Source organism: Oryza brachyantha, chromosome 1 (genome assembly GCF_000231095.2).
Source record: "Oryza brachyantha chromosome 1, ObraRS2, whole genome shotgun sequence".
NCBI lineage: Eukaryota > Viridiplantae > Streptophyta > Magnoliopsida > Poales > Poaceae > Oryza > Oryza brachyantha.
In genome coordinates this window covers 4256837-4270518 of record NC_023163.2, presented here as the reverse complement: position 1 = coordinate 4270518, position 13682 = coordinate 4256837, and the positions used below count along the sequence as shown (strand labels likewise).

At 39.0% G+C, this 13682-nt stretch overlaps 1 protein-coding gene across 4 annotated transcripts; it reads left to right on the top strand.

Annotated features, from left to right (window-relative positions):
* The first annotated feature begins 9680 nt into the window (after positions 1 to 9680).
* LOC102706691 lies at positions 9681 to 13222 on the top strand. 4 transcript variants are annotated; one of them, XR_001550772.1, is made up of 5 exons: positions 9681 to 10046; positions 11332 to 11449; positions 11542 to 11961; positions 12441 to 12541; positions 12992 to 13222. XR_001550772.1 is itself a non-coding variant. In XM_015840058.1 (3 exons), the coding sequence occupies exons 1-3, from the start codon at positions 9706 to 9708 to the stop codon at positions 11743 to 11745; spliced, it is 663 nt and encodes a 220-aa protein (XP_015695544.1). In that variant the 5' UTR covers positions 9681 to 9705; the 3' UTR covers positions 11746 to 12406. The 4 variants fall into 4 exon arrangements, 1 of the variants encoding a protein (XP_015695544.1); XR_001550771.1 differs by having other exon boundaries at positions 12435 to 12541; XR_001550773.1 differs by lacking the exon at positions 12441 to 12541.
* Positions 13223 to 13682: the final 460 nt, after the last annotated feature.

The window sequence follows — 13682 nt, the reverse complement described above, 5'->3', positions numbered from 1 at the left end:
ATATGTTGGATCGACGGGGACGTCGGTTCCTTTGAGGGTGGGTGTATGTGATATCCTAGCCCAACGCTTAATAGGATTTGATAGAATACTCATGTCAATAAGTTGCAACTTCTTTTCCGGAAGCTTATCTTAAGAGAACTCCAAGGTTAAGCGTGCTTGGCCTGTAACAATCTTGGGATGGGTGGCCGACCGTGAAGTTATTCCTGGGTGCGCATTATGTCCTAGAGTACGGGCCTGGCCTAGGGGGTTTCTAGGGTCGGGACGTGACAGCTAATCTACGAGACGAATTTTTTAAGCCTAATTGATCTATAATTAGAGTATGTTTACTGTAACATCACATAGGCTAATTATAGATTAATTAGGCTCAATAGATTCGTCTCGCAAATTAGTCCAAGATTATGGATGGATTTAATTAATAATCTATGTTTACTATTTTTAATAAGGGTCTAAACATTCGATGGGACAGGGAGCTAAACTTTACCCGCTTGTTCCAAACAACCCCTAGTGATATCACGTCCCGTCATTATCTTCAACAGTGTCAGGCAGCTGAATGTACTCATGCTAGTATGCCTACCTGAGCTACACAGTAATGCTACTAGTAAGGTTTGTCATATTCGACGACTTCTCGAATAATTTGACAATGCCACTGTTTGTGCTTAAATTTTGGATGATTTTCTTTTTTATCTAAAAATAAATTCTTGAAAAATATACTATCCTTGTCCTTGAATGTAAGGGCTTTCATCGAAGACGAAGGCAGTACCTGTATTACCGAAGTGCAGTGTAATAAATATAACCACAACTCAAAAATATATTTTTACTGGCGACTAAAACACGTTTTTGCTTGTGGCCAGACACTACCGCCTAGAATTAAAAGTCATTGAAAATCAGGCAACATAACACAGCCGACGGTGGAAATAACTTTCCACATTTTGATTTTCTTTAGCTGCGAAAATAAAATTAAGATGTGATCAATTAAAAGTCAGTGAAAATCAGACGACATAACATAATCGATAGTGAAAATTGCTTTCCACATTTAAATGTTTTTAGTTGCAAAAATAAAATCAAAATACCATGAGTGAAAATCAGGCGCACGCACCCGCCAACGAAAATCTAATTCCACATTTTGTTTTTTTAGATGCGAAGGTAAAATGAAAAATACTTTGATTTTTTAGCACGCATCTATAACACAAACAGTGCATCCTAATCGATAATCTAGGTTTTTTTTTTGGATTAAATTCACAAGTACGTGATTGTCGGATTCGAACCCAATACATCTCTCTACACACACATCATATTAACATCTCAATATGAAGCACCTGTTATCTATATTCAAAATGTTATTGTTTTGATTTTCATTGTTCGAAACTTAAAATATTTAAAATCAATTTTCACTATTGGATGCTTTCACCCGGCAGTAAAAATGAACGTGGCTTTCATTGATGGCTCTATTTTTAGTCAATCTGAAAAAAAGGGGGTCTAACGAAAAATTGTTTATGTTGTAGTGGACCATACAATTTTCATTCAATATAACTTTATCATATAGAGCTAATTTAAGGTCAAATCAGTGAAACAACCGTAGTCAACAATGACAATTATCCAAGAATTAGACCCTACTTGGAATGCGTGGATCTCGCTATAATTAACTTGAGAAAGGGAACAGATTAATTTTGTGCAAGAATAGGGAAGTAAGTTCTTATATTACCAAATGTCTCTAAGCTAGAGATACTTCTCCCACTGAAGACAATATCTCAACTATGTTCCTTTAGGGCGATAACAACCAAGATCATCTGGAGCACTAGCTATCAAATGAGTCAAAATTAACCCAATTAAAATAAAACAGATAAAAATAATGTAACATATTTTTTTATTACATCCCTTTTAGATTATAAGTAGTTTTGGTTTTCCGTAAATTCTTATGAATACCGATGAATCTTAACATACAAAAAATATATATTTATATATATATTGGTTTATTTATAAATTTAGATAAAACCAAAATATCTTATAGCCTAAAACGGATAGAGTATATATAAAAAAAATTGTAGGAGTCTCTTAGCACTAACAAAAATACACACAATCACCTTGGAATTGCAGATCAACTAGTACAAACACATAATGGGATTTGAGAGCAATGCACTCAACTTGACGATGGGAGTACATCTGTACTATGTAATGCTGCAAATCAAGCAACCAACGAAGTCTAAGCAAAGTGGGCGATAATTTTGGCGGCAAGCACATGGACACGGAAACGGTTTCAACACAGCCAGCTAATCAGATCAGCAAGTTTTGCTCGTACTCCAAGTGGTGATCATTGATCAGACGAGACGACTAATCAATTCATTATTGAAGAATGATCGAATCGTTACAACTGAATGGTATAATTGAACTGCATAATCTCTTATGTACACTCACTCCAACTGTTGAGTGGATTATCAGTTTTTCTCATGTTATACAAATCTTGTAACCAAATCCTCCCCAACCAAAACCTTAAAAAAAAATATTTTGCTAACGAAAAAACTGGTTGATATGATGCTTTATGCTCGATCTACATCCTACTCCATCTCCATCTCTAATCATATAGCTCCGTTTACCGTATCATCAGCCATATAGAACCGTAAAGCCTATCATTGATCCCATAGGTCCGTTGCCATGTAGCGGAATCTCGAGCCTCCGCTACCGACTCTAGGCTCGTAAAGATCCTCCTGAGTCTCCACTAATTTTCTGCTGCGCTAGTGGCCCACACCGGGGCTAGGCACCGACCCGAGCATCCTGCCGCGCGCTCCGGCGGTCGCCGGTCGCGGCAGCGGCGGCCGCGGGGGTCTCTGGACAATGAGCAGCCCGTCCTGCGAAGACGAAGACGTCCCAGCAGCTGCGGCGGTGGCGGAAGCAGAGGATCCCGCAGTCGTCTCGCCATGGGCAAGCTCCTCCTGATGTAGCACCACGCCGTCTCCGGGGGGCGTCGGCCTGGCCTGCAGAAGCGTCGGCGCCGACGCCACGACCAGGAAGAAGACCAGCAGCAGCAGTACCGTCGCACTGGTTGCAGACGCCATGACCGCCAATCACAAACTCAGCTCAGGATCAGGGGGAGAGAGAGAGAGAGAGATTGATGAGGGGATCGATGTAGCTGGACTCGGTGATATGTGTTGCAGAGGAGGATGTGAGTGGTGGGTATTTATAGGCAGAGACGGAGGTGGACGACGACGACGACGACCAAGAGAAATGTATAGTAGCTGCGGCACTTGGAAATGGAGGGGCGTGCAGGCAGACGCCGTGAGACGTGGGAGTGGGCCGAGTGGCGTACACACGCAGATCAGATTGCTCTGCTTGCATCTGTTCTCCCGATTTTTCTTTCCGTTCCTGAAAGTTTAAAATTTTAATCTTAAATTTAAATTTAGAGTTTATTTTATCATAGTTTATTTTTTTAACACTAGCTTTTAGATCCCTAAGAATATATATAAAATTTTTATTTATAATTTTTTTGTTTATAAATATATAGCTTTTAACAATCATCCTCGGTCTCCTGCAATTAATACAGCTGCTAGTTCTTCCCTGAAAATCAGGCAATGAAATTACAGGCACGGTCCTCTGTACTAGGGTCTAGGGCTTGACTTGCTAACGAGCGTCTCGTCAAAAACTAGTACTACTCCTATGCCTGCATCTGTGGTCTTTTATTGACGTAAGATTGCTGACAAAACATTGTCTGATTTTCTAATGATTATTTTCTGATACAAACGATGAAATTAACTATATAAAAGTTAGAGAATTATAGTTACAAGAAAGAATAAGATGATTAATTTTTTTAAAAAATACACCGCTCATTAATTTAAAAAATACGAATGCAAAAGCAACTGGAAAAATGACAACAAAGAACACGTACGTGCGCGCGAGACTGATCGCGCCGCGACAATGCGGATAATGCGTGCCGCGTGGAAGAAGGACAGGGAGAGTCAAAAGTCAAACACGAGCGGCGTCATATTATACGCATCCTTCTCCTCCTCCTGGCTACTTGCATAGGGGAAGGAATACGAGAGGCCGGCAATGGAGTCATGCAAATACTCCTATGCGTTATGCAATCGCAAAACCTGATGAAATCGTGCGCTAAATTATGGTGAGCAGGTGCAGTGCAGGTCGCTGCCGCCGGCCGGCCGACGGCGATGCAGCGACAGGGAAGCTTCGGTTGCTTCCAGAATTCGGACTACATCGTATGTCTCTCGAGCTACCTTAACTCTCAATGACAAATTGGCTTGCAACACGCGAAGATCTTGAGGTGAGGCGATTGTTTGGCTTATTCAGAAAAAAGACAAACAATAATTAAATTTATAAATAAAATAATTTATGAGTAAGAACCGTTAAATACATATTCTAATAATGGATCTAAGAGTCAATGCTGAAAAAACTTTAGAATCTTCTTTAAGATTAAAAAATTAAATTTTAGCTTATAAACATAAACAGCAGCAAAATGATAGTACGGAGCACTTAAGCTGGTCGCAGGCCTGATCATTCCAGTCAAGGTTCGACGTATGACTGCCATGGGCTATCTGCAACTGATCCAGCACGATTCTTGGAGCAGATTAATTTCTGCAACAACAAGCAATTCAGTTAGGTCGTCCCAGCTGGCAGGGGAAACCAACAAGCATGCATGTCAGGTGGTGTTTGGATTGAGAAAATTTTTGGAAGAAGTGTCACGTCAAATGTTTAACCGGATGTCGGAACAGGTTTTCGGACACGAATGAAAAAACGAATTTCACGGCTAGCCTAGAAACCGCGAGACGAATCTTTTGAGCCTAATTAATCCATCATTAGTACATGTTGGTTACTGTAGTATTTATGGCTAATCATGTGCTAATTAGGCTTAAAAGATTCGTCTCAAGATTTTCTTTCATAACTGTGTAATTAGTTTTTTAGTTCATCTATATTTAATGCTTTATTTATGTATCAAAAATTCGATGGGATGTTTTTAGAAAAAAGTTTTAGAAACTAAATAAGGCCTCAGTTACCGATCGACATGAAATTCTTCTTTGTGTTAAGGATCGATGTTGCCACAACGTACGGTCGCTAACATTCAGGTCCTGCATTCATGGAGTCAAGTCACTATCAAGGCCTTAGTTTCCCAATTTTTTTTCTAAGAACATCAAATCGAATCTTTAAAATTTAAATAGAACATTAAACCTAGATGAAAATAAAAACTAATTACATAGTTATGGGGAAACCGTGAGATGAATTTTTTAAGCCTAATTAGTTCATGATTAGCCATAAATACTACGGTAACCAACATGTGCTAATGATAGATTAATTAGACTCAAAAGATTCGTCTCGTGGTTTTCAAGCGAGCTGTGAAATTCGTTTTTTCATTCGTGTCCTAAAACTCTTTCCGACATCCGATCAATTGTTCGACGTAACCTTTTTGCCAAAAAATTTTGGCAACTAAACAAGAAACAAGCAATCAAAAGCTTCTGCATTATTGGCCCACTGAACTGCAATTAAAGGTGGTAACAGTCTGGGGGTAAAAGTCATTTTCTGCACACAAATGCTTCAGGAAAAACGGCGCTTTGCCACTGCTAACCTACCCATCTGTTGTAGCGTACTGTTCAGGGATCAGTATCCACTATATACACACCAATTCGAGGGCTCCTCTGAAACAAGAAAAATACAAAAACACCGAATTTTAACAAGAATGCAATGGTAAAACAGAGGATTATAAAACACACGAAGAAAAAAATAAGAATAGCCATTTGATTATAATGCAGAAAATACGGGAATTTAAGAAAGATGAAGGCTAAAAAAAATTTCCATGAGGTTGTATCTCATGTTAAATTTCAGCAAAAACTTGTACGTAATGAAGCATTATATATGGATTTTATAGAATTATGAATTCCTCCGTTTCAAACGGCCTAGAAAAAAATCTTGTAGAAATAAAATCCTCTAAAATTCGTATTATGTCTTTCGAATCAAAGACGGTCCGATACTCCTTGATATTGATAACTTTTACATTACAAGCTTGTTTAGCATCTTTGATAATATATCTTGAGATACCATTTATTTTAAAATCTTGTCACCTCGAGATATCAACAATTTACATGGTAGCTATAGACATTTCTTAATGACTATAAAATTTTACTTATGTTAGAGTAAACAATATGATATTCCAGTAGATCATTGAGGCCGCGATCGACAGCCCCCGTTAGTTAACTTATCTCTCTCTTTTTCGCATGCACGCTTCCCGAACTGCTAAACGGTATATTTTTTACAAAAAAAATTCTATAGGAAAGTTGTTTTAAAAAAATCATATTAATCTATTTTATATTTTTTTAATATTTAATATTTAATAATTAATTAATCATGTACTAATCTATTAATACGTTTTTCGTGCTAGACATAAGTTAACTTGTACCCAGCAACCTGATTCTAACTACATGTCACAGGTTGGTATGCTTCATACACTCCCTCTAAGTCTCTCTCTATATATATCACTATGATTATCCCTCGCTTATGCACGTTGCATCAACATGTATACATAACTACCTTATGATTAGCTAATCAGAGATGATCACACAACAAATGATGTGTGTTTGTCTTCCTTGAGCAGCCGGTGCTCGTTCTTGTCTGATCTGCTCCACCGTGGGGGAAAGAGTGGCTCTTCCTTCCAAGCCAAGCCTCAATTGTATCCTTGGACAAATGCCACAGATCAACCCAAACCCTCATGCTGTTGCAGTGGCGCCTTGGACACATGTTCCTCTGTATCAGCAGCAACCATGCTATTGGTGCATTATCAATGCAGTGGCTTCTTTGCTCGCCTGTGCTTCAGTTCATGGGCACTCTTGCAACTCCATCTTTTCGGTTAACTTATGCTTGTAAGCCAAAATTTATAATCTTAAATTTGAAGTTGATTTTAGAAATTTTCATCGAAGTTTATTTTTTGGCCTTAAATTTTAGATTGTTAATAATACGTATATAAAAAATTTATTGATAAATTATTTTTCATTTATAAATATGTCGTTTGATTCATTCCCAAAGTAATCCAGGTGATTGGAGAATGTATCAGGTAGGTGTTCCTTCCCTGCCAATGCTTCTCATGAAACAGCCAAACAGGGGAGCATATGGCTTATCACTGAACTTTTTTTCCCTTTCTTTTTTTTTCCTTTTTGGGTTGCCAAGAACACTATCCATTCGTCGCAGAAGGAAAGAGATAATCTAATTTCGTTTTTGCTAAACAATACGTAGTCCTTTTGAGTGTTGACTTGATAGATTTTCTGAACTGAAAAGGTAGAGCTGACAGCAAATGGGAGCATCTGAAGAACACAGAGATGTAGCAGTAACTTCTGCGACATCCTGATCATCGCCACTTTATTGATCCGAAAATAACACAGCTCTTAGATCGTCTTTGCTGCTAACATATTCGTCTCAAGATATACGTCGATCCGTCGACGTCCAAATACTCAACTGGCACTTTTGCCTGGAAAGTAGGAGGAAGATCATATCGCTAATATAAATGCGGTTTATCCAAGAGCAATAAATTAAAACGACGGGCTGATTTCTGCCAAATCTGCACTCAAAAAAGCTGCAGTTTGTCATGTTGTTGAGAGCCGTAACGATCTACGGGAGAATTCAGAACAAGGCATTGAAGGCTTGATTTTGATTTGGTGATCGATGCGTCAGTCAAGTAGCAGCCGGCGCAGGGCAGTGTGTTGTTTCTTCAGATTGGGGAAGCTTCTTCTCCGGTTTCCTGAACTACCTGTACTGATCCGGATCGAGTCTGATGTGGCGCCACCTCGGCTCGGACAAATCTTTCAATGCATTTTGATTCGTGTTCACGTACGTCCTTTCGCGAATGTTTATTATGGCCTCGTTTTTTTAGCTTTTTCTTGCGAGCAAAATTTTAAATTTAAATTTAACGTTGATTTTAGGGTTTTGTTTATTATAGTTATTTTTCATACTTGCTTTATATTGTTAAAGATATATATATATATATATATATATATATATATATATATATATATATATATAAAAGTTGTATTCATAAGTTATTTATAAATAAGTTGTTTGATTTTTTTACACGAAAATCCAAACAATGAGCGTGTACGTATACGTGAAGAAAGTGGTGTTCATAGCTTGATTTGGTGGCAACTGACAACTAGTTAGAGTCTTAGAGCCTCTATAATATGACCATAAATACGTTTTTCACAGGAATAACTAGTCATGTAACCATGTTTAGAGTAAATTTCGACACCACGACTAGCGTCGCTGCATCCAATTCTATCTCCCAGCCACCCTGCACTTTTAAGGATAGAAAGGTTTTAGTTAGCATCAAATTCTATCTCATAGTCTGTCGGTTTAATTGGGAAGGGGGCGATTGTTTGGCTTATTTAGAAAAAAAAAATCAAACGACATATTAAAAATAAAAATTTAATTTATAAATAAGACTTTTATTCACATGTTGTTAGAGATCTAAAGCCAATACGAGAAAATAAGCTTACAATAAAAATCCCAAAATCTACTCTAATTTAAAGTTAAAAATTTAAATTTTGGTTTATAAACGTACAATCGACTAAAATGACTTTGGCTGACTAGTCTGTGAAATCAACTAATCCAACGATTACCTCTTGATCATGGCGGTTTACCGTCGTTGACTAGCGAATGGTCGGCTGACTAGACCAACACGGACGTGAATGCCTTCTTTTTATCAGGATTTTGTATCAACATTTTTGGATGAGACTCCATGTGCGAGACAAACAAAGAAAAACGACATATACAGTTGCAAAACATTCCTTTTTAGAAAAAAAAGGAAAATCAAAATTTGCGAGGGTACAACTCAGTTGCGATGGGAATTGATACAAGTAGGGTTAAAAATAGTACGAAAATCCCAACCATAACGGCTATTGTTTTCGCTTTCTCCGGATCATTTTAACCGGCAACGAAAATTCTTAAAAATAGAAATAAAAATAGTGAAACTGTAATGCATTTTTCGACCGTTTTGTCAAAATTCCGTATTGGGCCATAAATTTCTAAAAAGTTTTCGAAAGACCGCAAAGCCCCCAGTCCGCCCAAGTTGCACAACCTATCTTACTCACCAACCCTGAACAACGTTTTCCCTCCTGTTCTCCATACTAATATGGTATTAATTAATATGACGCGAATATGAAGTGGTTTTATCGTGCACTTATTTCTTATGCTGAATATATAATTATTCCGTCTCAATGGTCCCGTTTTTGGAGTTTCCACAATACCAATATCATTTCCGTTCCACTTTTACCATTCCATTTCTGTTTCCAAACAAAAAGATATGAAAATGAAAATACTAGAGATAGCTCTTCCAACTGTTTTCATCTCTACTCCATCCATTTTACAATATAAGTCTTTCTAACATTGTCTAGATTCATATGGATGCTAATAAATCTAAACATATATATAAATTATATACATTCATCAATTAATAAATTTAGACAATACTAAAAAGACTTAAATAAAAAACGGATGTAGTAAATACGAGTGTGCGCCATAGCCTCCACGGCAAACGAATGCTTATTGGGCCAGTATTATTATTATTTAGGCCCAAATTCGGGCCATCTACAGTATGGGCCGGAGGTTTTGTATACTGGCCCATCAACGTAAAAATGGTCTTAAATTTGAGCTTTAGGCCCATCCAAACGAGGCCATACGGTATTTTGATCGGACGGTTCAGATCGCACCAGATCTCTTCCCCGTCTCATGGCACTCTCCGCCGCTCGCCGGCTCTCCTCCTCCACCGCCGGCGCCGCCGCCGCCCCGCAGCCGGGGGCACTCTCCTCCCTCTTCGCGCCTCGAAGCAGCCCTAAGCCTCGCTCTCCGCATTCGGAGCCCGGGGATGGGCCGCGGGAGCGGAGGAAGCCTAGGCCGAGGCCGAAGCCCCGGCGGCCGTGGGGGCAGGCGGCGACGGCGCTGCTCCGGAGGTTTTACGACGGGGGGTACCTTCCGGGGCCTGACCTGACGACGGCGCCGCAGGTGCTCTCCCCCGACGTCGTCAAGGGCGCGGCGGAGCGGTTCGGCCATGATCACCAGGTCGTCGCCAAGTGAGTGCCGCCTCTCGGATTGCTTGTACCATTTTTCGCGTTCCATAGCGTCGTTGTGTGCCACTAACTTACCATGGAACGCTAGATTTCGTGAGTTAAAACTGGAACGCATCTCTGAATAACATGTTGTGTGAATTCTGAAATATGGTGGGTGAATGCGTTGCATTTCTGATTTCGTTGGTGTGAGCTTCTAGGAGAAATCAAGTAAACATCTACCGTGGGGAAGTACCAATGCGTAGTTTTTCCTCAATTTGGAAATGGAATGTTTAGTATTTGGGGGATGAGTTTAGTTTTGTTAATTGTTCTACGTCCAATTTGGAAGTGGTACCTTTTACCCCTAGGATGTATAAGTACTCTCTAGACTGATATTGCACTTCTAAGAATGAAATGGACCTTCACCATTGGGTTGACAGAGGTCAACTAATGGTCAGTTGACGGTGATGGCAAAAGAGGAAGAAAAACGCTTGTATGATGACGGGCCTGTTTGGGGGAGCTTCTCCTAGCTACAGCTTTTCCCAAAAGCTGCTTCTGCTAGAAGCTGCTCCAAACGGTCCATAGCTTCTGAGAATCTATAGTTACAGATTCTGGAAAATGAACTAAGAATCCAGAAGCTGGAGAAGTTGGGTTTAGGAGCTTTTCCAGATTCTCAAAAGCTGGCTACCAAGCAGCTGCTTCTCAGAATCTAAAGCTCCCCAAACAGGCCCAACATTCCATAGAGCTTATGTCCATCGGTGTTAATTCATAGAACTGATAGCTTGTCATGGTTAGATATGCGTGCATTCAGATTTTACATGCTACCTGTCCAGTTGATACACCATAGGGTTCAACTTGGAAACACAGTTTTTTTTTCTTTTTGCCCTGTCAAAGTGGACACACTTAAGTTATTGGCCTGATTGAAGCTCATGCACATCTTTTATATGGGAAATCGGCGACAGCATGCTATAAAATATTTGCAAGTTACAGAAACTCTTCCACTTAATTCTCCATGCTCTGAAATGATTTAGTTTCAAGGTTAATAATGATTCCAGGCGTAATACTCCTTGTGAACAACATTGTTCATTCTCTCTGCATATGCTACATCTAAGTCCTAACTCTCCGCAATTGTGGAGAGCACCATGAGCTGGCCATGCTTGATATTTTGTTGAACAGTTCATTTGGTCTTTTATGTTTGAATTTAATACTCTCTATTCTCTAATGAAAAATAAGTGGAAAATAACATTGAAAATCTATCTTTTACCACTCAATTTCTCTGCTGTTCAAGTTGAATCTTCCGTGTACACTGTAGATGGTTGTCAGGAAGTGACTTGAAGACGGTTGCATTGTTTGGTTGCCCATCTGTTGAGCGAAGAACAGTTTTTGCATCAAAAAGACTACGAGCTTTCTTTAACATCCAGGAAGCTAAAGTAGGTATTCTATAATTCTCAATTTAATCCTGCTGGAGAACTACTGTCAACTCATGCGTGTGGTTAACATTTAACATGTTGTCCTCTTCCAGACATGCAGCTCCTGTAAGCTGAAAAATTCGTGCCAGTTTGTTAACCAGCAAGTATCTAGGCATGATAAAGTGATCTTGTCAGATACTATGAGAATTGTTACTTTATTCGTACTGGATGCTTTCCCGCAGCGACTCAAGGTTACTTCTGAATTGAGAGCTAGCATTTGCAAGCTTGTTAAGGACACCATAAACCTAAGCCAATGATTACTAAGCAGGGCATTGGTAATCATAGAAGGTATTTGTGTATATGAGACAGACATAGCATTCATGTTTTTTCTACATTTTGTTTACATGATGCTATGTGACAAGGTTTGAAACATGATTATAACATGCTTTCTGGTGCATTTGATAGAATGATGACCAAATTTATTTGGATGAAATAGATGAGGCACATGTTTTGTTTCCAAATACTACCTAAAGGTTAGAGTTCTGACCTCACATGTTTATATTGTATGTAAATTGTTAAGATGCCGGTACGTGAACTTGACTGGCTGGCCGTTGACAATAACCACAAGATCCCAAGCTCAAATTGTTTTAATACACCATTTGATTCCTTTTTGTCAGCTCTGCATATTTGTGAAGTTGCTTGTCTCTTAAGTATCTTGTGTCAGCTTGACAAGTGATACTTCGTAGCTTTTTCTAAGCTCTTTTGCTTTCAAAAGCCGCTGTCTGTTTCAGTATACGCATGACCTTAAATCAAGGAAAACAAAAGGATATCTTGTTTCCTATTTCTTATGATTTGTTATTTCTCTGCCAATTCATAAAAGTTTACACACCTCCAACCATGATATTCCATTTTTTTTAACACTTTCAAATTCCAACACATGTATCATGTACCCTGTTATTGGTTACTTGTTTTTGTACTTAAGCAACTCATCCTGACTGCACCGTAGAAGCAGATGCGCTGAAGCTAAGGTGAAGTGGCTCACCCAGCAATCCTGCATCAGTCAGACTTCCCATGTGATGTTTAGCTAACTGTAGACCATTTAATTTGGACAAGGTACTGTACCCCTATCACTCAATCTAACACTGAAACTCTTTCTTTAGTAACCTGTTCCTTTTGTGATTAGAAAAGGATCTGGCAACGTATGCCCTTAGCCAGCAATGCATCTGCCTTCAGGTTTTGTTGGGCATATTATATTTGAAGCACCAGTGCACCACACAGTTCATTTCCTCCTGAAGCTCCAATTGGCATATGTATTCCATTATCCTATTAGCACATGCTAACTTGGTAAAATATGATGAAGTAGAAAATCACAGGTCCTTTTTCAGACCAATTCTATACTAGGCGCAGTCACTTTCTAACTTTTAACTCCTAGTCACGAGCTTTTGTTCCCCTTCATATGATGGATACTTGTGCTGTATTCTAGTCCAACCATTGTCATGTAGCCAGGATCAAGAGTTCGTTTTCAGACTGGCTGGAAACACTGATCTTTGGTATGTTTTGCAGGGAGCAACAGTTCTGTTCCAGACTGGACTGCTTCTCTGCATGGCACACCTCCTGTACGGCTGTACTCCCATCTTGAATGTAGCTCTATCTGGATTCGTAGCCAAAAATAGCTACAATTTGAAACAAAAAGAGTAGCTGTTAATCAAGCATATCTATATTTTAAAACGAAAAGAGTAGCTGTTAACCCTGAGGCTAGGTCGGTAGGCCACTGCATTTATGCAAATCCTTCCATTGCAGCCTAATTATACTTATGCTTATAAGTCGATATTTGAATGTTTAACTTTAGATTTAGAGTTGATTTTACTTTTTTTTTCCATCTAAGTTTATTTTCATACTTTGTTTTTAAATCACTAAGAACACGTATATAAAAGTTTTAGGGAATTGCTACAGGATTGCAGTCTGTTTTTTTTTTTGTTTTTATCAGCAGTTTTCTTGTCCATTGGATTTTCTTCGAGATGTGAATCTTTGACCGGCCTCCCGTACGTTATTCTAACGTTGCTTTCAGCCACACACACCTAATACACTTCTCCGTTGGATCCCAGTATAAAGCTTGTGATTTGTGAACCAGCAAGTAACAAGGAGGCCACATCGATTTATACAATAAGGTAGTGCATTTTCTGCTTTTATTCAGCAGAAATACATATGATTATCCACGTTGAGCGGTAGATCAAGCCATCAAGGATGATTTTGT